This window comes from Danio rerio, chromosome 19 (assembly GCF_049306965.1).
Source record: "Danio rerio strain Tuebingen ecotype United States chromosome 19, GRCz12tu, whole genome shotgun sequence".
Classification (NCBI taxonomy): domain Eukaryota; kingdom Metazoa; phylum Chordata; class Actinopteri; order Cypriniformes; family Danionidae; genus Danio; species Danio rerio.
Window position 1 is genome coordinate 44,200,354 of NC_133194.1, and position 27,364 is coordinate 44,227,717.

A 27,364-nucleotide genomic window follows, 5' to 3' on the forward strand; every position below is an offset into this window, starting at 1 on the left:
AGGGCAACTGACTTTACCATTTGAATGATGTGTGTTCCTCGTGAAAACAAGAGATTTTCTGCATGAAACTTGTGTCAAAATGTTTTGAAAGAGGTGTGTTTTAAACCTGCAATTTGAGTGTAAAGCAGGAATTGTGCTTGTAGTTTAGAAAAATTGGTTCAGGGGGTTGGTGCATCAGTTACATGTTGTAGTCATTGTGTTTGTAGTAGAAGTAATTGTATGTAAACAACTAAGAAAAACTAATAAATTTCAGTGCTATCAGACTATGAAACAATTAATAAATACACAATAGATGAATAAATACTAATAAGTAACAGCTCAAATAAAAATATATTTAAAAAAAAATATATATATACATAAGCACAAACTTTTACATCGATATATCCTTATTAAAAATCTCTCCAAACAAACCCGGAAATGACGTAACGTGACGTGCCTTATTTAGACATTATTAATTTAAATAACGGAGGTTTTCTAAGTACACAACGCTAACTCGAACTAAATAGTTAAAATAAAACTAAATGCGACGCTCAGACAATTGTTGTAACGTGTTTTTGTGTAGTTTTTGGAGAGTCTGGTAAATCAGGCGCTTGAGCGGCGACGGGGGGAAGGGACGGACGGACGGGCCACTCGGAGCTCTCGTGCTCCAGCAACTCTGCGCGCTCACTTTAATCTTACTTTTCACCTCTGTATCGATGCTGTTTTGAAAGAAAACCCAGCTCTTCCGTTACCGCATGTGTTACGTGGCATCAGAAGACCCAAAAGTGTCGGCCCGGGATTGAATTTTGCTGCAGAAAGCGATTAAAATGTATCCCATTGGAGCAGCTGGTGGTAAGTGTTATTATGATTAGCGAGCATGCTAGCGAGGAAATGCTAACCGAATACGTGTGGTGTTTTACAAATGAAATAAATGCTGTAGTTTAACCGTCTGCAATTGCAGGTGGAATCAATGGTCAAAAGTATGTTAAAGCTTAACGTCATGTAGTCTTGTTTTCCTTTTTTGTCAGTGGTTTGTTTTGTAGGCCCATTGTTATTGTTAGCCTGCTAGCTAAGCTTGTTGACATGCTGGCTTTTCAATTTACTGCAGCTGGTTAAACTCCTATGCACATCGGTCTTTAAATGTTAACGTGACGAACTTTCTTACTGTTTCAGGTGTTTAAATTTGTTTGCATTTCAGTGTTTGTGAGTTATTTGTTTTAAAGTTAATTTTCGACACCTTTTACGTTTGTAGTTTGCTACCTGTTTGGTTCTCTCTAGCTAGACAGGTAACGTTAATGAAAGTTAGTAACTTATAGTTCTTGTTAAACATAACTTTGTAATGATATTTAAGTTTTAATACATTTTTGGGGTCATTATGATGTATTTTCAGTCTAAATATTCAACTAACTTTTAGCAAAGATATCAAGCTATATTATACAGGCTAATCAATAAACACAGGCTGGTTTACTATACAAGTTTTACCACATACATTAGTAAGTAGTGTCGAGAATTACCTAATGAGTTTCAAAAATTTTAAGAAATAGGCAGTGACATTACAGGACATTGTGTTCCAAGTAATAAACTTTGTTGTTAACACTTTACAGTAAGGTGGCGTTTGGTTTACTGCATTCATTAACATGCATTCCTTAAGTCAAGACGTGCCACATTGTTATTTGCTTCAAGTTAAATTTACAAAAGTAGTTTTATATGCATAAATGCATGTGAAATGTCCACTTCATTTTTTCAGATAACTTTCGTAAAAATAAAATCCCACAATGTAACAAACAGGCTATAAATTTTAAAATATAAAACAACATACATACTCTAAACTATGCTAATTAAACTATATAATAATTCATGATAATGAAACTTAGGTCTGCATAATATATCGTTTCAGCATCAAAATTGCAATGGGATTATTCGTAAATAGTCAGATTCAATAATTCATTTTTGACTTAGTTCCTTTATAAATCTGGGTTCGCCACAGCGGAGTGAACTGCCAACTTATCCAGCATTCGTTTTATGCAGCGGATGCCCTTTCAGCTGCAACATATCACTGGGAAACAACCATACACTTCCATTCACACACAGTCATACACTACAGACAATTTAGCTTACCCAATTCACACATACCACATGTATAAAGTGTCCATATACACTCATTTCTTTATTTAATTTGTCTATGCTTGTTGATTTGTTTCTTATATTTTATGCATATGCACAGCCCTACAGATTCATCCCAATCAATATACAATGATATTTTTTTTCCAAATAGTTATTTAGCACATCTAGTTTAATTATATTTATATTACAATATGTATCGCAGAATAAAAAATCTAGCAATTTTAGATTTTTCTAATATTGTTCAGCCTTAACTTTAACTTTTCAGTGTGCTTTGATTGGTCCGATTTCACTAGATTTTTTTAATTTTAAGATCTGATATCTTGAATATTAGCAATAAATGTCACGTTAAATAGTAGTTAAACTTACATTGGTATCATTTAACACTGAATTATGCACATAATCTTTACTCGAGGTAATTATTGTCTTAGTAGGTTTTTTAAATGTCAAATTTAAAGCTGTTCAGTGCTCAATGAAACTGCTGCTTGTCTGTGGGAGAGTTTGGCAGGTTGTTAAGTTGCTTGTGTGTTGTTGTGATAAGGAGGTAAAAGGCCTGTTGCCCAGTGGGATGGGTTCACGTCCTATTATCTTCCTGCCGTGTTGGGTTTTTAGGATTGATAAGATGGGGCGAGACAGTTCAGGGAATCTATCAGTAAAAGACTTCAGATACTCGCAGCCTCCTCATTGGTTTCATGTTTTAAGAGTTGCATTAACTTCTTTTTTCATAATTATTCAGTATTAGCGAAAATGTTAATTTTACATTTGTTAGCAGGTTAAATATGCATTTCTGTTCGATCACTCATGTTTATGTTTGTTTGAAATAAACCTGTTATGTCTTTTCCAGCTACTGAGCTGTTTCAGGGACGTCCGTCTTCAGGGTCAGATGTTTCTGGTAAGCAGCCCAGACTGAACTGGCTTGTTGAAAGCTACGCATAACATGTTTTCAATACTTGCCTTGAAATGGTAAATGAAAACTTTAAACAAAAATGTATTTAAATCTTATTTTGTTATTTGAGCTTTGTGTTAATTCACTGATTCTGGAAAGGCTTGAGTGTTCCTTGGTTTATTACGTATTGACTCTAGCAAAAGTTCTGTTGTATTAAACATCAGGGTAGGGTTGCACCAGCTGATCAAAAGTTCTTTCTTAAACTGAAACGTAAAGTCCACACTAAGGGCTTAGTAACTACTAGCTAGTTTGTAATTTCGTTTGTTCTCACTTCAGTTGCATCATATGATCTTAAGACATTAGTTACTAGGCCTTAAGCTCTTGTAAAGTCATGTGTAGTATGACTTGATATACAATAAAAAGCATTTAAATCGTTAACTGCTTTAAAATTCTGCAACTATTACATCTATATATAAAACAGTCATGTGAAAATTAAATTATAAATCACATTTTATAGCACTTAAAATTACTAACAGATGACGTGGGAGGATATGAAGGCTGTGAGTTGCGGGAGATCATTTTTCATTATCGCGAGCTCCTTTATGTAAACTAATCTCGATGTTATCTCTTTTCTACCGTTATACCTGGGGGGATGCTGGTATTAATATTTAGTTGGAACGTAGTGTTATGTTTAAACTAAGTTCAGTGGTGCAAAACAAAAATATTTAGTAGTGTGCAAGTTGTGACTTCGTGTCCCATTAAATCACAACTAGGCCACGTTTTAACTTTGTTCAACCAGCCGTTGGCAAGCATGGCGTCAACAGTTGATATTTAGCACAACAAAGCAACTGTAATACAATGCAGTTTAATAAACAATAGCAAATGACTTGCATTTCAAATTCAAACTGAAGTTTGCAGCTCAGTTTGGATATAGAATGTTAAGATGTTATGTAAGCTAGGGTGCTTACGTTTAAATGTCACCGCAGCGCTCTAATAGTCTTACTGAAATGTTTGTGTGGGCCTAATTAACGGGATTAAGTTGCTCAGAGGTCCACTGAACTAAAAATGGACATAACTACCTTTTTTAGGTGCATACAGTTGCACCTGACTGTATGATTCTGTTTAGACTTGGCATTTATGATGTATCTTGCTTGATCCGATCGCAAGTAGACAAAAAGTCACATTTTTGTACACACCTGCTTGGTTTCAACATCCCTTTTGTTCACTTCACAAATAGGCTTTTTTTACATCTAATATTGTGGAAAAAAGCTCACCTAGTTTACATACTAATTTAAATGAGAGATGGTGGAAAGCGGTATGCCAAGCAGCTTTAATTTCTGCAATGACATGAACAAAATTACATCAAAGCATGTAGGTTTGTGTTCAAATCAAGAGAACATTATGCATTTCACATTTGGCCTTCAAAACAGGATGTTGATTTCAGGCCATGAAGATTGAATCCTGTATGTTTTGTCCGATTTAACTTGTCATGTAATGTTAATAAATTAGGTCGGTAGGCATATTGTAGGTAGAGTAGATCTAGACGTTAAAAAAAGCATTCTAGAATATGTTATTTACTACTTGTGGATGTGGTTGAAAGTGGGCAAACTTCTCTTGTGATCGTCTTTGCAAAAATGCATCTTAACACCAATTTTATGACAACCAGATTTATAAGTTGCACCTAGTCAAAATTGCATTACTAAGAGAAAATCAAACAGGGGATGGATAAGTCAAATTTTATTATTTCATTAAAAATAATGTACAATAGGCTTTTGTCAGTGCTTAAGTTTTACAGATATTATAAACGTATAAATCAGGGGTCTCCAAACTCAATCCTGGAGGGCCGGTGTCTTGGAGAGTTTAGCTCCAAACCTAATCAATCACACCTGAACCAGCTAATCAAGCTCTAATGCTGGGGTCACACTACAGTTTTTGCGTGCGAAATTTTGTTGTACGTTGCTGTGAAAAGGGACGGGATTAAACAAAATGATTGGACATTAAAAAATGAACAATTAGTCCATGTTTTTAATTTCTGTCCAGAGAGGTCATGTTTTGGTCTTTGATTGGTCTCAAGCAATCATGTGATGCGATTTCCTAGGTCAGAATTCACCAAGCTTGAACTTTCCAATGCAGCAAACTGCAAACTTGTCGCATGAACTTTCGTTTCCGTTCTGACGCATTCACATGCGTATGAATGGAAATCTATGGGGAGAAAAGGGCAGTGTGACCGCAGCTTTAATAAAGGTACTAGAAACCTACTGAAAGGTGTGTTGAAGCAAGATGGAGCTAAACTCAGCAGGACACCGGCCCTCCAGGACTGAGTTTGGACACCCCTGATATAAATCATTGAATGCATTTGAAAAACCTGACTAATTTGTGCATGTGTCCTGCAGCTCCCGCGTCTCCTCCAGCACCACAAGAATATGTCTTCAAACCACCTCAGCGGCCAGACTTTGGCACAATGGGTAGGACAATCAAGCTTCAGGCCAACTTCTTTGAAATGGAAATTCCCAAGTTGGAGGTTTATCATTATGAAATAGACATCAAGCCTGAGAAATGCCCACGGAGAGTTAACCGGTAAAATCTTTTGACTCAACCTAAAATTTCCTACTAATTGTTTGGGTGCTCTGTACTTACTCGCTTGTTTTTTTTCTTTCTTTAGTGAAATAGTTGAGCACATGGTCCAGCACTTTAAAACGCAGATCTTTGGAGATCGAAAGCCTGTGTATGATGGGAGGAAGAATCTCTACACTGCCATGCCTTTACCCATTGGAAGAGACAAAGTATGCACCATTGAAGTCTATGTTAGCTTCATTACTCTAAATGCTACTTAAAATGCTGCACTGAAATCTTTACACCGTATAGATGATCATATATCACTGATGTGCCAAACTGCTCTGTTTAGGTGGAGCTGGAGGTCACGATTCCTGGGGAGGGAAAAGACAGGAGCTTTAAAGTCGCTATAAAGTGGATGTCCTGTGTCAGTCTGCAAGCTTTGCATGAAGCACTCTCTGGACGGCTACCAAACATCCCTTTCGAGACCATTCAGGCTCTGGATGTTGTCATGAGACATTTGCCCTCTATGAGGTAAATAGCAGCTATCTTGACTTTGTTAAGGCTGCACGATAATGGAAATATATGCAATGTTGTTATTGCGATAACGGTATTTCTTATGATGTAACATTTTCCTTGAACGATGCCATTTTCATTAACTATGTTTTTAAGTCATTTATTTATTTAACGATGATTTAATGATGAATAATATAACCAGGTAAAAGATATTTTTCAGATCTAATTCATTCTAATTCAGACAACATCAAAAAACACTGTCAAGGTGCAAACATTTAGTCTTTAAAGCACTATGAATGAGTAAAAAGCTCAGCTCATGTTCTGACTCTGATTGGCTGTAGTCATTTTTCTCTCTTGTCTTGACTCCCGCCATAAGTATTTTGGCCCGTTTCCACTAAGAGGTACAGAACAGTTTGGTACAGATCACCTTTATCAGGCTTGCATTTCCACTGTCTAAAGAGTACCGATGGTACCCTTTGAGTGGGCGTGGTGTATGACAGAAATTTTCAGTCGACGTCATTCATGCTAGAGGAAATGTCAAAGTAAAGCTGTACCAGGTAGTTCACATATATGAGAAGCACTTCTCACAAAACAGATGCTATATACACAAATACTTGTGTATAAATGTTCATTACTAATTTTTCTATGAACATAATTTGATTATAACTACAGATCAAGAAGAGCTAAATAGCCTACTGTAATGCAAAACGGCCTACTGTAACGTCTGCAATTTTATGAAATAAATAAATGCAACATATATGAACACATACAGGCAGTCTCCCCATATGTTACCAACTACAGAAAAGTACACGTAGCATACATTTAGTCCTTATTTGGGTTAAAAAAACACGCAATATATAGCCCACAGTCAGTGCAAACCTCTCATCTGTATCTTTAATCTTCAGCAGCACATGTAACCTCTTGTTAGAAAGTAATTCCATAATTCCCAGTCCATAATAGTCCAAAAGGTGATGATAATAGTTAAAAATAGCAGTTTGTTCATGTTTTAGGTTGCTGAAAGAATCATTTGCTCCTTTGTTTTTTCGGGCTTCTCCTGTTTATCCATTTCTGAAAGAATCTGATGTCAGAAGCACTTCAGTAATCACACGCATGTTGTTATCATCAGCTCAAGAAGTTCGTTAATTCAAATATAAACGCGCATGCGAGGATCGCAAGCTCTCTAGAGAAAGTGAAACCGCTCGAGCTTTTAAACAACCTCGTAAAACAACAACAGGACACGGCAGATTTTGTTCTTTTTGGCTTTGTGGCTTATCAAGACATTCAGCTGTGCATCTGGCTCCGCCTTTTGGTACCCTTTTTTTTTTGCTAAGTACCCTAGGGTACCCAAAAATTTGTACAGTACGGTTCGCTTTTTGGTACCTTTTCGACAGTGAAAATGGCCATAAAAGCGCACCGCACCCTACCGTACCACTAAGTGAAAACTGGCCATTTATTTTTACCTCTGAGTTTACCTTTGGGCCACTCCAGACAATAGATGAACAGCAACTACTGTGGAGGTGGAGATAAAGATAGTAAGGTCCCATCTGAATGGTCAAATTTAGATAAATCACCACTGCATAAAATTGTGCGATTACTTGTATTGCATATCCTATTATCGCAATAACCATAATTTTGTGATATATAGTGCAACCCTACTCCATGATATATTTTTTTCATTTAGCAACTTAAATCTGAGTAAGTGTGCACTGACTTATTCTACATAACTGTTTACTTATTGAACTGTACATACCCACTGCATATGGGCATTTGTAATTATGTACACACCCACTATACATATACACTTGTAATCATGCTTATTTATCTGCATACTACTGATTATTAATAGCAACCTGCACATATATTCATATATTGTTACATATACACTTGTGATCATGTTTATCTATCCCTGTACATATATTCATATATTGTAACATATACACTTGTAATCAAGTTTATTTATCTGCACACTACTGATTATTAATAGCAACCTGCACATATATTCATATATTGTAACATATACACTTGTAATCATGTTTATCTATCTGCACACTACTGATTATTAATAGCAACCTGCACATATATTCATATATTGTAAATCTGTTCATAGCTTATCCAACCTGTATATAATGTTCATAGTACATCCATTCCATCTGTAAATATCACCATAGTTTTCTATAACTGCACTTTATAACTTATTCCTGTATCCTGCACTTGCTGCTATTGCACTGCTGGTTAGACCTAAACTGCATTTCGTTGCATTGTACTTGTACATGTGTAATGACAATAAAGTTGAATCTAATCTAATCTAATATCTCCATTTTGGGAGATCATCATCCACAATGCTGTTGTGGTGTTTTAAGTATTATTGCTGTTTCTACAGGTACACCCCAGTCGGACGTTCATTCTTCACTCCATCGGAGGGCTGCTCTAACCCTCTTGGTGGAGGAAGAGAAGTTTGGTTTGGTTTTCATCAGTCTGTTCGGCCATCACTCTGGAAGATGATGCTCAACATTGATGGTAAGATTGCACTGACCGTATTCGTTGGACTTGATTTTGCACTTTGCTAATGATTTCTCTGTATAATCGTTTTTAGTGTCTGCCACTGCGTTCTACAAAGCTCAACCCGTCATTGAATTCATGTGTGAGGTTTTGGATTTTAAAAGCATCGAAGAGCAGCAAAAGCCCTTAACAGATTCCCAAAGAGTGAAGTTTACCAAGGAGATCAAGGGTAATTTCTTACAGTGGTCATTGACATTTACAACGGCTTTTATGGAGTTTATTTTGGGATAATGTGAATTTTGCATTCATTTTACAGGTTTGAAGGTTGAAATTACTCACTGTGGACAAATGAAGAGGAAGTACAGAGTGTGTAATGTGACGAGAAGACCAGCCAGCCATCAAACGTAAGATTTGACGACACAATTTCTAACTTGCTGTAGTAAAGAATTTTTAGGACAACATACTTATTCAAAATTGTATTTCAATTGTATGAAAAGTTCTCTGATTTATATCCCAAAGCAGCTTAAGCAATCAATTAAATTTATATCAAGCAAGCAACACATGCACACACATAGATTTGGGGTGTAGCACATTTCCCACATGCCATATTTTAAACATTTCTAAACAATTTTTATACTTAAGTTTTTTTTTTTGACTATTTTCATTTTTTTTTTAAATGCATTTTATATTCCTTTTTTAAACTCCAATACTGGTCAGTTTAAAGGATTTAATGTAGATCAAGGGGAATTAAATGCATGTATAAAATGTTTGGAAAAGTTTTATTTAGAAATACTGGCTTATTTTACACTATTTCTGGACATCTAAACACCAGTGTCTTAACATGGTTTTAATCTCAGTACCATGGCCCCTCACTGTAACGTGGTTCAGCTATCGTGGCCTCACATTTTCGCAGATTTTTTATTTTCTTTTGTGCAATTTGACTTTTTTTTTTTATGCGTCCTGATTGGCTGTAGACCATTGTCAATCAATCTCCTTCATGTCTCCTGTACCGTACAGAATGCATTCAGCTTGACAAATTAACATAAATCTTTGATCGCTATCAGTGTGAGTTTTAACAAGGATGCCCCACAGCGCCTTGCATTTTAGAATTGTAAATATAGGTTTCTATCAGGGTTTATATAGGTTTCTCAAGCTCCCAGCGTCGCCCAGATATGACTCGGGACTGTTCATATTTTTGCCGTGGCACAGAGCGCCGTCTGAATAATTTAATTTTAAGTAACATGCAAATGTGCGTGTACTGTGTGCGTTACTTCCAACTGTCATGTGCGAGGCGCATCCGGTGTGCAATCCCCTTAAGAATGGAGTCTGCTTAAGTTTTTTGAATCAGTGACTGCACGAAAAAGAACATTACACTGGATGCCAACATTATCCGCACAAAAGCTAAAAAGCTTTATAAACGTTTTGCTAACAGTGATGAATGTTTGCGTCTGACAGCAGGTTTTGATCTTTGGTTTTATTCTATAACACTGAACTTATTTTTCTGGACTTTTTTTTTTTTTTTTTTACTTTGAGAGTGTTTAAACAAGAGAAAAGAGTGAAAATGCTAATTCCTGTCTGAGAAAAATGTGTAGTAAGGGATTTTACAGCCTTAAAGCATCTATAATAATTGTACAAAAAATAATAAAGCTGACTACAAGGATTTCGCCTGTTGAGAGTTATTTTTAGAATGCAACTCCCGCAAATAAAGAGGGACCTCTGTACACCCAAAAAATATTTTTGCTTCTTGTTCAAACTGCTTATTTAATATAAGCTGAAAAAACACTAAAAAAAGCAGGACAAATTTAATGCATTAAACTTGACGGATTTGTGTTGAGACCACATGGTTGAATTGTGTGGAACCATGCGTTTTGTATAGTGTATTCTATTTTTTGTCATCACATTTAATATTTCTCATTGAAAGATTCATTATTTTGAAGCTGATGTCTTTAAAATGTATTTTGTTTGTCTCTAGGTTTCCTTTGCAGCAAGAGAATGGTCAGACCATTGAATGCACTGTCGCCCAGTACTTCAAGGATAAGTACAAACTGGTGCTTCGATACCCACATCTCCCATGTTTACAAGTTGGTCAGGAGCAGAAACACACCTACCTTCCGTTGGAGGTTGGTTGAAACCACATCCTGGACTTGCTTTTCCCCCTTTTTCTCTCATTTCCTTTTCTAAAATTTGTTGTTATTATTATTTAAAAAATTTCAGGTCTGCAACATTGTAGCCGGGCAGCGATGCATCAAGAAACTGACAGACAATCAGACCTCCACTATGATACGTGCCACAGCCAGGTCTGCGCCCGACCGTCAGGACGAGATCAGCAAACTGGTATGCTCTTTATCCATTCTTTTGCAGTTTCCCAAGCCTCGTATACACCTGGTATTTCATCAATCCAATCTCAAATGAACAACAATGAATACAGATGTAAATTAAGTCTACAATGTTTTTCAACCACCTCTAGAGATAGTTGGATTGGATTGCTTTTGTAGTGTAAACATTTGTGGTTGAATGCAATCACACGGCCACAACAGACCACCTTCTCTCTGCCTACTGACTAAGCACATGGTTGTTGTGGGTTGGGTTGTGAAAGCACACAAAAACAAGATACAGTGGTCTCTTGTTTTTTGCAGCAGTCACATTCTAAAAAAAAAACCTGCAATAGATGAAATACTTTCACATTTATTATACTTTTTTTTTTACATTGTTTTCTTTATCTTAAAGCTGTAAAAACCCCTCATTACACACTTTCTACACTTTTCTCTCTTATTTAAACACATTGAAAGTTCAAAATATAAGTCCAGTATTATAGAATGTAACTAAAGACCTAGTTTTTCAGGCCCAAACATTTGTTTGAGAAGATAATTTTATTCTGTAATGGCGCCCCACAGCCTTGTAACGTCTATCTTCCTTTAATCATGTCCAGAAGAACTTTTTGTTTTATGGTCAGCATCTTCCTCTTATTTTTGGGTGCTACCGAGGGCACCTTTGTTAGTGCAGAACGTTTTGTCGACATTGTGGGGTTTGTTGGGGAGAAAACTTGCAAACAGAGATTTATTGACTGTAGTCTACAGCCAATCAGGACACAGAACAATGCACTAATCAAGACGCAGAACACAATGCGCTGTAAAAAAAAAAGCATGTCAAATTCCACAAAATCTGCAAGGCTACGAAAGGTGAACCCCTTATAGTAAGGGACCACTTTATTCATATGTAAGTGTTATATCATAACACACAGTATACAATTGAAATTGTAGTTGTCATCCACATCATTTCTTTGCTAGCTTTGCCCCTCACTGCGTAATATGTGTTCACGTAAAACTTGTGGAACTTGTAGTTCTTCCACAAAAGTAATGTTGGAAGAGTCTTAAAGAAATTCAAACACAAGAGAGACTTTAAACTGATGTTAAATAAAGCTGGACCATTTCATATGGGGTATATGCACACAGACTTTTAATTTCAGTAAAGCCCCAGCCTCAGGATTTCCTTCTTAATTGTCATCCCATATAAAATCGCCACGTTTAAGATCTTTTTTTTTTTTTTTTTTTTTTTTTTTTAAGAAATCAGAAGCAATCTTCCTTGTCTGGCTGAGATACAATATGAAGTGGGTATCGGACCAAACAAGATGCACTGCGTTAAATTATATTTCTCTGCGCCCTGTCTTTAAAATATGGAAATTATGACATATATAAAACAAATGTATGTTAAAATTTTCAGTTTAACAGTTGTTTATTTTTTTCACATTTTTTCCCCTCCCTTCATTTTATTTTAATATATTTTAATTTCTGTCTAAATTATTTTATTTCTTTATTTTACATTTGCCAAGCCTATTGTGACTCGTTGTGTGTGTATATATGTACAATAGATGAGTGAACATAAAATGGAACTTTTAATAACTTGTATTATATGTATGTATATATCATGACATGATGTAAAACAGATTAAAATAGGCATAACATTGTTTAGAAATGGTGCAGTGGGGCGGGGGGCTCTGTTGGAGCAAAAATTATTTGTCGCTGTTTGTCAAATAATTTTGAAATTAATGTTTTATTGACCAATACATTAATAAAATTTTTTGGAAAAAGTACTGAATAATATTTACAACTGAATAGTATTGTATTTTCAATGGAGTTTCTGTGCTAGCCTGCTTTCATCGGAAGTTCATCATTGGCTGAACAACACTAGCTGTGCATATAGCCCATTGCAACACTGAAAATGGACATTAGTAACAGGTGTGAACCAGAGCATTAAATTTCACCCTTACCTTCATTTGTTTGCAACAGATGAGAAGTGCCAACTTCAATACAGATCCTTATGTGCGTGAGTTTGGAGTCATGGTAAGAGACGATATGACTGAAGTCAATGGTCGGGTTCTTCAAGCACCGTCGATTCTCTATGGTGGAAGGGTAAGAATCTCCTCTGCTCAACTCAGCATTTGGTTGAATCCCTGTCTAATTTGGTCATGTCTTTGGCTGTTTCAGAACAAAGCAATAGCAACCCCAGTCCAGGGCGTGTGGGACATGAGGAACAAGCAGTTCCACACAGGGATTGAAATCAAAGTTTGGGCCATTGCCTGCTTTGCCCCACAGAGGCAGTGCACAGAACTCCTGCTGAAGTAAGTCAACTTTAAAGTACACATGAACCAGAAGCTGCGTTCGCTTTTTTTTTTTCATATTGTGATGCAGTCGCTATAGAAACAGAATATTAAATAAGAAATCAGTTGCCGTGACTTGTTTTTTCTGCTGCAAGCTGATTGGATGTAGCAAAGTAGGCATTTCATTCAGAAAGATCAGGAAAGGGCTTCGGGAGAGTTATTATAATCTAACAGTCATCACCTCATCAGTTCTGTTGGCTGTCAAAATTGACAGCTGAAGGAGAGTTGAGTATGTTGGCCACGCCCAATACCTTAGACAAACGTAATCTGAGAAGTTAACCAAAAAACCAGGAAGTGCATTTTCAGATTTCAATTATTAATTATTATTATTATTATTATTATTATTATTAATAAAATGCACAGATAAATTGTTCACCACAACTAGCAATATCAGCTAAAAAATCATATGGTTAGTTTTGATTTCATTCATGCATTCATTCATTTTCTTATCGTATTAGTCCCTTTATCAATCTGGGGTCGCCACAGCGGAATGCACCGCCAACTTTCCAGCACGTTTTTACGCAGCGGATGACCTTCCAGCTGCAATCCATCTCTGGGAAACATCCCCACACACCCATTCATACACTACGGACAATTTAGCTTACTCAATTCACCTGTACTGCATGTCTTTGGACTGTGGGGGAAACCAGAGCACCCGAAGGAAACCCATGCGAACCCAGGGAGAACATGCAAACTCCAGGCTCAAATCAGTGACCCAGCGACCTTCTTGCTGTGAGGCGACAGTGCTACCTACTGCGCCACTACTTTGCCTGTTTTTATTTGTACCTTAATCTGCCTGTTTTGTCATAGAGAAATATTAGCATTTAAGGAAATTATTTTACAAAAGTAAATACTGACCCAGATTTTTATACTATGTTTGTATCCTCAGGGCCTTCACTGACCAGCTTCGTAAGATCTCACGTGATGCTGGGATGCCCATTCAGGGCCAGCCGTGCTTTTGCAAATATGCCCAGGGAGCAGACAGTGTGGAGCCCATGTTCAAACACCTCAAGTACACTTATCAAGGGTTACAGTTGGTGGTGGTCATCTTACCCGGCAAGACTCCTGTTTATGGTAATTTAATTATTATTATTATTATTTTTTTTTTCATCTCATATCTTTAGTGTATTTTTTACACACTCTAAATGCTAAAATTCTTACAGCTGAGGTGAAGCGTGTTGGAGACACTGTTCTCGGCATGGCCACGCAGTGTGTCCAGGTGAAGAATGTGCAGAAGACCACACCTCAAACCCTTTCTAACCTCTGCCTCAAGATTAACGTCAAACTGGGTGGAGTCAACAACATTCTTCTTCCACAGGGCAGGTGAGGGCAGCTGTTACAAATGCCTTTGACATGCAGAAAGCTTGAGGCAATTTCTTGTTGTCCTTTACGTCCTTTGATGCTTTCCCATGAAACTCAAAGGGTTAGTTCACTCGAAAATATGTAGTCTGTCACCCATTGATCATTCCAAACCTGTAAGACTTGGGTTATTCTTGGGAACAAAATTATCTCACTTTATTTTGTTAAGCAATTATATTCATTTATAGCAGCTCAGTCAATATGAATTGAGTTCACTACACCATATTGACCTTTTTCGGTCTAAGTTACTTTGACTTGCAATGGAAGGACAGAGATCTCAACAGATTTCATTACGTCTTAATTTGTGTTTCAAAGTTTAACCAAAAGTCGAATAGTTTGGGAACGATTTAAGGATGAGTTAATGATAAGAGAATTAAGATTTTTGTTTGAACCATCCTTTCAAAATGACAGAATAATACAGCTATTTTCTTTTTATTTACTTTTTATTTTATTTTTTTTTTACTTTAATTTTTTTGCACTCGTTATTATATATATTTTTTTAATTATTTATTTATTTATTTATTTATTTTTGTCTTAGGCCCTTGGTGTTCCAGCAACCAGTTATCTTTTTGGGTGCAGATGTGACTCATCCACCAGCTGGAGATGGCAAGAAACCCTCAATTGCTGCTGTAAGCCTGGCAAACCTCTGATATTTTAAGGCTGATAATGCTCATTGCACAATGCCAAGCAGTGCTAATACCACAAATGTGACCAATTTCTACTTGAAGTACACGATTTAAGGCTTTTAATGGGTTTCAGAAATGTTTTTAAGTATAATAATTTTACACGTACGGCATTTAGGTCGTTGGCAGTATGGATGCCCACCCAAGCAGATACTGTGCCACAGTGCGGGTGCAGCAGCACCGGCAGGACATCATTCAGGATCTGGCAACCATGGTCAGAGAGTTACTCATCCAGTTCTACAAATCCACACGCTTCAAACCAACACGCATCATCTACTACAGAGACGGCATCTCTGAAGGCCAGTTTAACCAGGTAAGCTGCAGGACAAGATCTCTTGTTAATACATGCTAAGTAGTACTGCAATGTATTATTTGAAGGCGACCTATTATGCAAAAATTTATTTTGTAAGGGGTTTGTGTGGTAACAGTCTGTGAATAAAACCAGCTTCTAATGATAAAAATTTATTAATTCTATTTTTTTTTAATAATCACACCTAAGAAAACTGCAGAAACACTTTGACTGACAGTCTCCCTTTGTATGTAACACTTTAGTTGACAGTCTCCCTTTATATGTGCCATCAGAGGGGAAAGCCCCGCCCACTAGTAAGATCTTACCCTCATTAGCATAGGACTTTAGTCTTTTTTTTTATCTGCTACTATGCTGATACATTTGTAGCTCCGCCCTCTTTTGAAAACAACACAATCTAATTTGAATTTAAAGCGACAGCCACATAATCAGCACAATTATGACCAAAGCTTAAAAGGGGCAGTTTCAAACATTATTTGTGTGGTATTTTAATCTGAAAACTTTGCACACATTCTCCAAAGACATCAGAGACTTATTTTACTTCTTGTAAAAAGGGGCACAATGCCTCCCCTTTTATTGTTGTCATCTTGTTTCGTCCTTGCAGGTTCTACAGCATGAGCTGCTGGCTATTCGTGAGGCCTGCATCAAGCTGGAGAAAGATTATCAGCCGGGTATCACCTTCGTTGTAGTACAGAAGAGACACCACACCAGACTCTTCTGCATGGACAGGAACGAACGGGTTTGTTATTATGCATCTAATCTCCATACAGGTGTCACTGGAGGGAATCACACATTTACACACAGATGATAACTTTCTGCATTCAAAGTGTAACAGTGGGAAAATAATATAGACCGTTTAGAGGGATGTAAACAAAAACAGTGGTCCCAACGTATTTCCTGTTTTACATTTTTCTATCGCTTTCGAGAATCTAAAAAGAGCCACATATTGATAAATAATGTCATGATAGCTGTTTTAGCATGACGTTATGATTGAATCGTCTCTTGTTACAGTTATGAAATAGTTTTATAACAAGCAGGAAATGTTCATGGGCCAATGAACCAAGTACCAAGTAAAGCTCTAGTTTTTTTTTAAATGTGTGCATTAGGTTTGTCATCCACATGCAGAACACTTTATGTGCAGCTTGCATGCGTTTTGAATATTTTGTTGCACTACTAAATTGTTCCACAAGGTGTCAACACTAAATCAGGCTGTTTCACAGTCAAAAATATGGAGGCAAAACTAATGAAGACATTTTTTTATCCCTCATGAATTTTTGTTGTGACAAAGCACATGCATTGGACATTAGCAAATCTTTCAAGTGCCTATGTGTTTAGCATGTGTTTTTCCAATCTACTAAATGGAGTAGACTACTAATATACTACTACTTTAAAAAAAATCTGTTTTAAAAACAGTAAAATAAATACTTTTTAAGGAAACATGGAAACCAAAGAGACATACAATACAAATGTCAAAGTCCACCGATTACAATCTTACTTTCGTATTTATTGTTGATAAAATGTTGCTATATATTTGTTAAGGGTTACATATCAAAGATCAACAGGCTCCAGATATATATAAAATAAAGTACCACAATAAAATTAAAACAGTAGATTTCTTCTCAACCATTTACCCCTGTATGCAGAAATTTAGTAGGCTTGTTGTCTCAATGAAAATGTCAGTACTTCCATGTCATACACCTCTTTTACAATATCATGCCATTCACCTACAGATGGAGGATCTTCCTTGAGCCATTTCTTTGTAATTACCTTTGTAATTACCTTTTTTCTAGTTATTAGAAGTATGTTAAGAAGGTGTGCATCATTTTTGGTATTACTGAAGAGTAAATTCCCAGGTACATAGTTTTAAAATTACATTCCAGATTCAGCCCCATTATTGCATTTATCTCTTTGTTCAAATCTTGCCAATAGGTGTGTATCACAATCCCAAAATATGTGGAAATGATCTGCCATTACATTTCCACATTTTCTCCAGCATTCAAAAGTTTTTTTATCTTTAGTTTGAAAGTATTTTATTTAAGCAAGTAGAATATACTTTGAAAGGCTACAAGTACATTTAAACATATACTTTGGACTTAAGTAATCTGTTAGCACATTCCCTTCAACAAATTTTCATTTTGTAATTGTGAAACAGAGGACGTCTGCTAACCTTTTCTGACTTGTTTTATGTTTAATGCATTTCATGTATTTTTGCATTTGCATTCAAGGTTGGAAAGAGTGGAAACATCCCTGCTGGCACCACTGTCGACACCAAAATTACTCATCCATTCGAGTTTGACTTTTATCTTTGCAGTCATGCTGGAATTCAGGTACCATTGAATATTAATTTATCTGAATATATATATATATAAATATTAATGTTTATTCAGTGCATATAATCAGGTGAAGGTTATAGATAGTTCTTCAAAACTGCTAATTGTCCCCAGGGAACCAGTAGGCCGTCCCACTATCATGTGCTGTGGGACGACAACCATTTCACCTCTGACGAGCTGCAGGTCCTCACCTACCAGCTGTGCCACACCTATGTTCGCTGCACCCGCTCGGTCTCCATTCCTGCACCAGCCTATTACGCCCACTTGGTGGCGTTTCGCGCCCGCTACCACTTGGTTGACAAAGAACATGACAGGTACTGATGGCAAGAATTTTACTCTCCTAAAATGTATAGCATGGTTTATTACCAAAAAAATCTAAAGGTGTCTAGTCAATCTGAATTGGTCTGAACATGATGCTTTATAACATTAAGACCCAATCCCAATTCTATTTTTGTACTCCTTCCCCTTGCCCCTTGAAACAGTGTGAAGGAGAGGGCTTTCAAATTTACCCCTAAGAAATGAGACACCACTACAGCACCAGCACACATCATCATAAGTCATCGTGGTCTTTTACTACATATTAGATTGACAGTGATGACTGATGTAGTTATTCCAGTTGCGTTATTTTTTTGGTATTTATCTTCAGGAAATTACTGAAGGCAATGATATGCTATCAAAACGATATAATGATGTAATAACTGTGGATCGTAACTTTAGTGTGCATTTACACTGTGGCCATATTTATCTATGTAAACACACCAAAAACAACATTAACATTATAGCAGACGCTGTTAAAAGCTCATTTCTGGTCACCAGCCTTTTCTGACAGGGTATTCAAGTGTCATTGATTGACACCTTCAAACTAAAGAGAATTGGGATACCCCTACCCTTAAGAGCTAAGGGGTGGAAGTTAGATTGGGCCTAAGAAGAGGCTCTATAGCCTTGTTTGGTTTTAATCTGCATCGTATATATAAATATTACAATATATTAATATATGTTTTAATGTGATTATCACATTGCAGAGGCAGAATTGTATTCAAATAAATATACATGCTAATGCTTTCCGACTCAGCATAGCATTCACATCACCTGATGTTAATGCATGAAAATGATGCTTCAGTCTTAAACTGGCAATGCATATTTTTTACACATTACTTGATTTTATTTTACTCTGAACTTAAAAATCATATTTAACTTGCAATGAATTTTTGTGTGAATTTTATCTATTTATATTTTATATATTTGTATAAGTAACTTTTTTAGTGTAATATGAATTGGTTTTTATCATGGAATATTTTATGTATATCCATTTTGCCACAAAATAGCCATGAGTTGCTGATGTGGCAATAAATAAATACAAAATACATACATTTATTTTATACTAGAGTTGTATATTACAATATTTTATTTGTTACATTTTTATAAAGGTAATAAATAAAACGATAAATTAGTTACATTTATTAAATGACCAATTATTATTCTTCAAAAATACTAAAATGTGTGCTTTTTCACTTACACTGGACAGATTTGGTGTAGGGTTAACTTTGAAACAGTTAGAAATTGGTAGAAAAAATGCAAAGAAAGGCAGTAATAGTGTTTTTTCCTTGTGAAACAAACTACAGAAATCAAATTAAAGTATTAAAACAATAAAAACAGGAAGTTTTGTTATGAATTTATTTTTTATTTTTATAGAAAGCCTTTTGAACGAGAGTTCTTCAGCTATAATAGTATTTTCACTGCAGATGAACCCCTACAAAATCATAATTGGTTCATAATTAATTGTTTTCTTATTTACCTTTTCAAGTTACTTAATGGTAATTCTTGAATTTTAATTTGTTTTCTCAGAGAGATAAAATGCTCCATTACTTTTCCCCCTAATATCACTCAGCCCTGTTTTGGTGGTAATTTTCTTTAGGGTAAATAAAGTCCTTCTTCTATACAATCTGCTAAAGTGATATTTGTTATACAGTAGTTCAATGAAGCTCCTATGAGTGTCCTTTACACCACAGTAAACCAGATGTCACAGACTTTTATGAAATACAGGACTGAAGCTTTAAATTTGACATTAATATCCCACTAAACCTGAGTTTCTGTGTGTGTTGTGTTTGTTCTCTGGCAGTGCTGAAGGCAGTCACACATCAGGTCAGAGTAACGGCAGAGATCAACAAGCCCTGGCCAAAGCTGTGCAGATCCACCAGGACACACTGCGCACCATGTACTTCGCCTGAACAAAGCCAGAACCAAGCCCCACAATCCTGAAAACAGCACGGTGTGTGTGTATATGTGTGTGTGTGTGTGCGTGTGTGTAATTTTAAGTGTTATACAAACGAGACCCTTCAAATGGAGACAAAATGAGGACCGCCATGCTGTTCGACTTTTAACTGCCCCTTAATTCGGTTTCCAAACATATTTAATATCCAAGCTGATATGTGAATTTTTATTCATTTATCTTTTAATTTTGTTCCTCGTTTGGTTCAGTGGGCATGGTTGTGTATCTCTTGTGCATGTCAGATTAGAGGTTAACGCGTTTACATAGTCAATCCCAAAAAATTCTGACTTTTTTTACACTGAAAGTTACATTTGCATCCAAGCGGGCTTGATTTAGTACTATTGCCAAGGCAGGTGATGGAGACTGTTGAACATTAGTTTTTACAAACTCATCAAACCAATGGATTCGGGTCAGTTTAGGACTTCACGGATCAGGTTTAGGGCTTGTGGCGATGCAGTTTCCACAGCTAAATTATTTATCAGCGAACGCAAGTGCACTGACCAGAAGGGGACTTCAGGACAAAAGTACTTATCCTGTTTTATTTCATCTATTTGTGCTAATATGATTTATTTTCTTCTTCTAGTGGTGTGATTTCTTGTTCAGTCCAGGGCTCAGTCGACCTACTGTGTACCTGTCCGCCAATGATCATGTGTCAGTACAGAATCATGAACGCATTTGGATGTAGGAATTGTTTTGACAATCAGTTTTCTGCCGCTCATATGAGACTGGTTCTCATTCGTTTTTCCTGTGCCGGGTTCTCAGTGCGGAAACGACTCTGTACTGTGGATAGATGTCCTGAAAAGTACTATTATCTTGCATTAAGATGAGATTATCTTTCAATTGTACTGCCATTTTCGCTGGTTTATCCGCCGTGATTGTAACAACCTCAAGTTTCGGTCGTTTGTGACATCAAAATTTAATCACATTTCACTTTAAGCACCTATTCGTTGTTCATAATGTTCCCCAAATTGAAACTTGAGGTGACTTTTGTCAGTAATATTAGGGAAAGTGGAGCCCTGTGATTTTTGCTTGGTTCTTTGTGCTGTTTTCAGTGGTGAAGTTTGACTGTGTTTTGCTGACAGGGTCGTCGTCGCACTCCAGCAGGCAATCAAAACTTTTAAAGAACGATACCAATATCAGAATTTTTCACACAACGAAGTCAGAATGAAAATTTCAAATGCACCTTAGATTGTTTGTTTTTTTCCCTAACTCGCGTGTTCCCATGATGAGAATTTTTCGTATCTCTTTCCAACACTCAAGATAGTTTCTAAATATTTAATCTTTCTTTCATAGACCTTTCATAGAGTCATGAGGCGAGCGCTGAGGCGTTTATAATGAATCGAAAACATTTATTTAGTGTAAATCAGTCCAAATGGAGCTTGAATTGAAGCGCAATACGTTGTTTGTTTTTGTGTGTGTGTGTGTGTGTCGGTGAACTGATTTCTTGTAAACAGCCTTCTCAAGCATATCATGATGTGTAGTGGTCGATCTATCGAGTCTCGTTAGCGAATTAACCGTAAGATCACTTCCCCAAATAATGCTTCAATTCTGAACTTGAAATTCTTGGGAATATTTTTAACCATCTTTTTTTCTAACTATGCATTCTTAACCAAGAGATTCTAGTGGTATGTTTGTGTATATGAATTATGAATTTAGAACGTTTGTAATGTAGTCCTTTTCATGCCGGGTACTTTTAGTAGTGTAAATAGTTCCAGCCCTGTACCCGCTGTAGCAGTATTAGCTTACAAAATACTCTATTTTTATTAACAATTGGATGTTCTTTATATGGCTCTCAATTATTCCTGTTAGCCAAACAAGATTACTATGTACTTGTAGTCGGTGTCCTACCATAACTGAAGCACAATAGGACATTATAATTGTAGGTGCTAGAGTTTATTCTTGAGACTACCATTTGTTTTTTTTATCGTCACCTTTTAAACGAGAAGCATGGAGTGCTTGTTTGTTTTGTTTATTTTATTATTTTTATCTATGACATTTAACCCAACCCAACAGACTGTGTATAAGGGGCATTTTAATTTATCTTCCAATACTTGACTAGAGTTCTGTTATTATTTGGCGCTGATCTTGTAACTCGTGAAATTTAGATGCACTTTTTTTTTTTTTTTTTTTTTTTTTTTTTGAGAGCAATGGATACATCCCTAGTTTACCTTCGGTGGCTAAATGGATTTTGAGTATGCTAACTGTGTGCAGTTGTGTGGAAATGACTAGATGTCCTACCTCTTGTTACCTGTTACTTGCATTATGGTAACATTACCGCACTGGTCATTTCCTCATAATTGCATTAAGTGGAAGTTGATGATCTTGCTCTAAAGTGGCGTCTTTGTTAATTCATGTTTTGTTTCAGAGGCCATACCTGCTGCCATTTAGCCTAGACGCTTATTGTTTTATTGGTAGTTTTAAGCTATGTATTCAAAGCTACGATTGAGTGCTGCGAGTTTCAAATGTCGTACGTTTGATGTTTTGAAGTCAGACGTGAATCCAAAAAGAATATTAAATGCTTGGGTGTGCACCATCAGATGTTCCTAAAATGTGTAGTGTGGATTCAAGTTGATTGCTTTCTGCCCTTTATAATTCGCAGCGCGTTGTTGCTTTATCCATGTACTCGTTTAAATGTGTCACGTAGTTTTCCTGTATCTTTTTTTTTTTAAGGTTTGAATAATATTATTTATCTTTTAGCATCAGAAACATGAGATGAAATCATCGCTCAAACTACTTTTTACATCGATTTTTCTCTTGAACAATCAGATTTTTATTTCTTCGAAACCATTATATTTCATTCTCATGAACTGCTCTGTTTAGTTGTTTTCAGAAGTTACTGAGTTTTTAGTATTTGAACCTGTTTGAAATCAGCACCTTAGTCAAAAGGTCTACAACATATGCAATTTCTCAAGTATGAAATATGAGATGTTTTTGCACTATATCAGAAGAGGTGTTAATAATTTGTGGAAGGTTAGAGAGGAGAAGAACCATCAAGTTTAGACTAGTCTTGGCCTCGTTTCTTTGTTCATGTACAATCATATTGGCACTAACCTATTCAAAGTTGACACATTAGAAGGTCTTGAGTTCTTACGCTATGCAAAAACTCATTTCCATTTAGAGCCGTCGCTCTTTTTATACATGGTGTTCTTGCAGAACAAGTTGCGTTTACCAAATTGAGTTTGGGAATTTGAGTAAACTCAAATCCCATTTTATATGTTTTCCAAACCTGTTTTCTGTTTAATGAGGACATGAGTCTGATGCAAATTTTTTATCGAAATAATTCCGTTAAATGCAAATGGCCAAGGACAGAGGGAGAAGAATGAAGTAAGGTGCTGGTTTTGTAGAGACCGTCACGATAATCTATGCTGCAGCATCTCTGTTTCAGATCTTAACAGGCACATATAGTGTTAACTGAAAATTGAATTGGTGCCTCTGAAAGCTTTGAATTGTTTATCCGTCAATGTTACGCCATTAACATTTTATGGATCGCTCTTTCATCATCATTTCTAGATTGCTGCTTGAGTGAAGCTTGTATATTGCTTTGGCGAGGTTCTGTGTGGGGTTACAGTGTCCACATGCTTCTTTGTTTTACACTTTATTGTTTGAATAAAACTAGTTGATTGCCCCAATAAATATTATTTAAAAACCATAAACGCCAGTCTCATCAAAGGTTAGAGCCCCTAATCTTAAAAGATATATTTGCTAATGTATTGGCATTAGAACTTTGCACTAGTGTTCTGAAGCAGAAATGTACGCCTCTCTTCACATACCGTGATCGTTTTGTAATTCCTAAGGTGGCAAGTTTCAAAGATGCCAGCCTTATGACCTGCTACAACCATACGGATACAAGCGAACAGTTTGAATGTACTTCATACGCCTGCATACTGGTTAAGAACCTCCATTATTTTAATCCGTTTGCTTGTTTTGTTTTATGCATGCACATTGAAAGCAGCTTTGAGTCGTTGAACTTTTTATCCATGCATACTTTGAACTGTATCTCAAAACTCATCGTTGCTTTAAATTAATAGTGGCAACATTTGGACGGATGGTTCAGAATACACACTGGCACAAAGATCTGATGTTTGTGGTGCTGTACTGTAAAAAGTGTACATAAGGCAGCGTTTTCTGTGTGTTTTTTTGCCTATTACTGCTCTTGTTTGACAGATTAGAAGTTTCATCTAAAGGGTTTTTGAGCTATACAACAATACCCATGTACCCAACAAGCCAAATTCACACTCGTATGAAGCCCTTTTGCTTTACCAGCTCTGTGGTGGTCCTGTAATCATGGCAGTGGTACTTGTGCACAAACTAAACCACAGATCAGTTGCCATTTAGCTAGTTGTCTGATTGGGGAATGATGGTTTCCGAACATGTCCCCTTTACTATTTTTAAAATGAATCTAAATGACCAAAATTTTTGCAAGGGATTAATTTTTTTTTCCAAAACGAGCACAGTTCCATTAATTCATTATAAATCATGCTAAAATGGTATTTATTCGAATATAAGCATCACAGTTGGGTCTTGTGACTGATTCATCTGAATAACTGAGAGCTTCATCATGACCTGGCTTTTTAAACCAACTTGGAGAAGAAAAAAGAAAAAAAAAACTACCTCAATAGTGTCGGGTGCTAATGTTAAAATATCCCTTATATGTATATGTGCTCATGACAAAGAACAATAATCGTGACCAAACAACACAAGCCTATACTGTGTATTACGTGTTTAGTTTTTATTATTTGTGTATGATGGATCAACATGAGGGATGTAACAAAACTGCGGTGGACCAAAATAAATCGTTTCCCTTTTTAAAATGTAGTTTTCAATATGCATCAGTTTTATTCGAATTAAATGGAGCTGTTCTCAGATCCTCTGGAGAACAAATGGTCAAGAATGAGCGTTCAGGCCAAGATTGTTGCCAAAACACGGTTTCGTTTTGTCAGACGTCGTGTTGAGTTGGTTGATCTAGAATTGTGCCATATTATGGAGAACATACAGGACAGTAAACGTCCAATGACCACTGCTCTGTGTCTAAAGCGTGTTCCTATTAAGCGGCTTGTCAACCTGTGTCAGCTTTTGGAGTGCTAGCGTTATACTTGATTCTTCTACTTGATTTGTATCCAGTATTGCAATAAAAACTTCGCACTCATCCGATCCGGAACTGTTCGATGAAAGCTCCACGGCGTTTTTTTTGTTTTTGTTTTTAAGCTATCTGTATTTAAACTGTCATGTGACGTCGCTACATTTTATGAAGGGAATTTTTAATTTGACTTCTCTCAAACTCTGATTAAGGACGCGTTGGGGCGTCCTGATACACTGGCATTTGAGTTTCTCGAGGGAGAGCATAATAAGGTACAAAAGGTTGTGTGGAAATCAGTTACGATTCTCGTTTCTCATTGGTGAGCTCAATAACGTCCAGCGTGTTTTTATGTCGTGTTTGTGTGCCTTTGGAAATCTCTCCCGACCCTGATCAAGGGACTGTCCTTTATTCATTTGATGCTCGGCGCCACATCATTTATCATGCAACCTTGAGTGAATGCTGCATAGAATGATCAGTATTTGTATTTTGCACTTTCTAAGCAGTTTTAAAGGACGCCCTGTTGTAATTGGGGCGCACAGACTATTTAAGACGAGGTATTTTCTGCTACAATAGGAATTTTAAGGAACCATATGACTCGTTGGTTGAAAAAAAATAAAGTGTATAGATGTGAAGTACCTCATAAGCCTGATAAATGCTGCATAAACTCTTCATTTATTGTTCTTTTGTGAATCTATTTTCCCCTATTGGAAGGTTTGATGTGCACAACAGCGCAAAGCACCTTCATTTATGACATTGAGGCGCTCTAAAACCAGTTATGCAAGTCAAATGCGAGGTTTTCGGTCATATTCACTGACATTATAAGACATTAGCAAGCCTCTAGCTTCAGCTTTGCATCACAGCTATTGGATACGTAGTGACGTTTGCAGTCAAAAGTTACAGTTGACTCAGGTATCGCCATTAAGGGCTGTATCTGCTTTTGCCTCCCATTTTCCCTCACCTGTGTCTTAACGTAGCCTTAGAACTGCATTCATGGATGGATAGATCATAGTGAAGAATATCTGGCCTTAAAAATATGCACTATCAACCACAACATGCAAGTCACTACAGATCAGATCTTTCGTTTTCTGCCATAAAACTACCTCCGAGAATGTAGGAGTGTCCTGGAACTGACACATCAAGGTTTATTTTCATTTTTAAGGTTATAATCTGTAATCGACAATCATCTTTTAGTTTATTAAATTCGCAGTATGAGTTACAGTTCATTCTGGGACGCTCTAGTTTTGTTTCTTTATGAAAAGCGTGTCCATGTTAGTCATGGAAGAGCCAAGCGACCAACGTTTCTAGCTGAAGGTTTTCTTGCACTGCTTTGTGACGTCAAACCTTCCTCTTTTTTTTTTTTTACATCAGCAAATTATCTTTCATTTAACCTCGTGTTTTGCTCCTTTATAACATGCCAAATTAAATTTGCTGTCATTCCTGTCATGGTAAAGTCTTTAATTTCTGATTCATGTGTTTGCATTCACTGCTAAGCTCTATGTTGTTGTTTCTTGGTAATGTAAAGTGAGTTTATTTCTTTTTTTTTTTTTTTTTTTAACAAGTAAGATTACAACCAAGATATGCTGTAAACCCTGCTAAGACATAATGTGAAAACGTATCATTTAATATAGCTCACTTTTGCTTGACTGTGTATTGCATCATTTAATAAAGTTAATTTCCTCTTAATGTTGTGTCTTCCTGATGCTGGTTCTTTCTGCTGCTTTTGCCAGCTTTTCTCCCATTCCTGATGGCTGAGATCATGTTGAAATCCCTCTACACTTATGTTTTTCTGGATCGCCAAACAGCCATCTGCAAGTAAACACAGATTGTGTGGATTCTTGCAAACCCAAAAACAATGTTGCCTGAGGCCGGCGCTGGTGTTTGCTCTCTCTTTTTTCCGACTGGAGTCCAGAACTAAGCTTTCTGTTGTACAGTTTGCACACTCTTATGCCATCTTTTAGGGGTTTGTTCATTCAGAAGTGATTATATTCAGTTCTCGGTTAATTCGTTTGTACTATAAAAGGAGAATTTGTAATGGTGCAATGCCACCTAACGCATTTCAGCTGTTCTGGTGGAGTTACAATAAAAGTCAATTGAAAGGTGACGATGTAAAATAAGTCCCTGGAGTGTG

General features: G+C 36.4%; 2 protein-coding genes across 3 annotated transcripts in view; one reads left to right on the plus strand and one right to left on the minus strand.

Annotated features, from left to right (window-relative positions):
* Positions 1-27,364, minus strand: part of trioa (trio Rho guanine nucleotide exchange factor a) — a 784,286-nt gene that overhangs the window by 140,721 nt on the left and 616,201 nt on the right. The gene's annotated exons all lie outside the window — the stretch shown is intronic.
* Positions 605-26,919, plus strand: ago2 (argonaute RISC catalytic component 2). 2 transcript variants are annotated; one of them, NM_001302222.1, is given in 20 exon segments: positions 605-831; positions 2,945-2,992; positions 5,380-5,563; positions 5,649-5,769; positions 5,892-6,073; positions 8,436-8,572; positions 8,649-8,783; positions 8,871-8,958; positions 10,527-10,674; positions 10,769-10,888; positions 12,841-12,963; positions 13,039-13,172; positions 14,101-14,285; positions 14,375-14,534; positions 15,109-15,199; positions 15,372-15,566; positions 16,165-16,299; positions 17,786-17,887; positions 18,005-18,204; positions 20,010-20,235. In NM_001302222.1, coding segments are annotated over 20 exon segments (2,622 nt in total). In that variant the 5' UTR covers positions 605-806; the 3' UTR covers positions 20,119-20,235.

Coding starts and splice junctions, on each gene's coding strand:
- ago2 (XM_009294368.5), top strand. CDS start 807: ATGTATCCCATTGGAGCAGCTGGTG. Junction 5,564..5,648: donor TGCCCACGGAGAGTTAACCG/GTAAAATCTTTT, acceptor TTCTTTCTTTAG/TGAAATAGTTGAGCACATGG. Junction 18,205..20,009: donor GTTGACAAAGAACATGACAG/GTACTGATGGCA, acceptor GTTCTCTGGCAG/TGCTGAAGGCAGTCACACAT.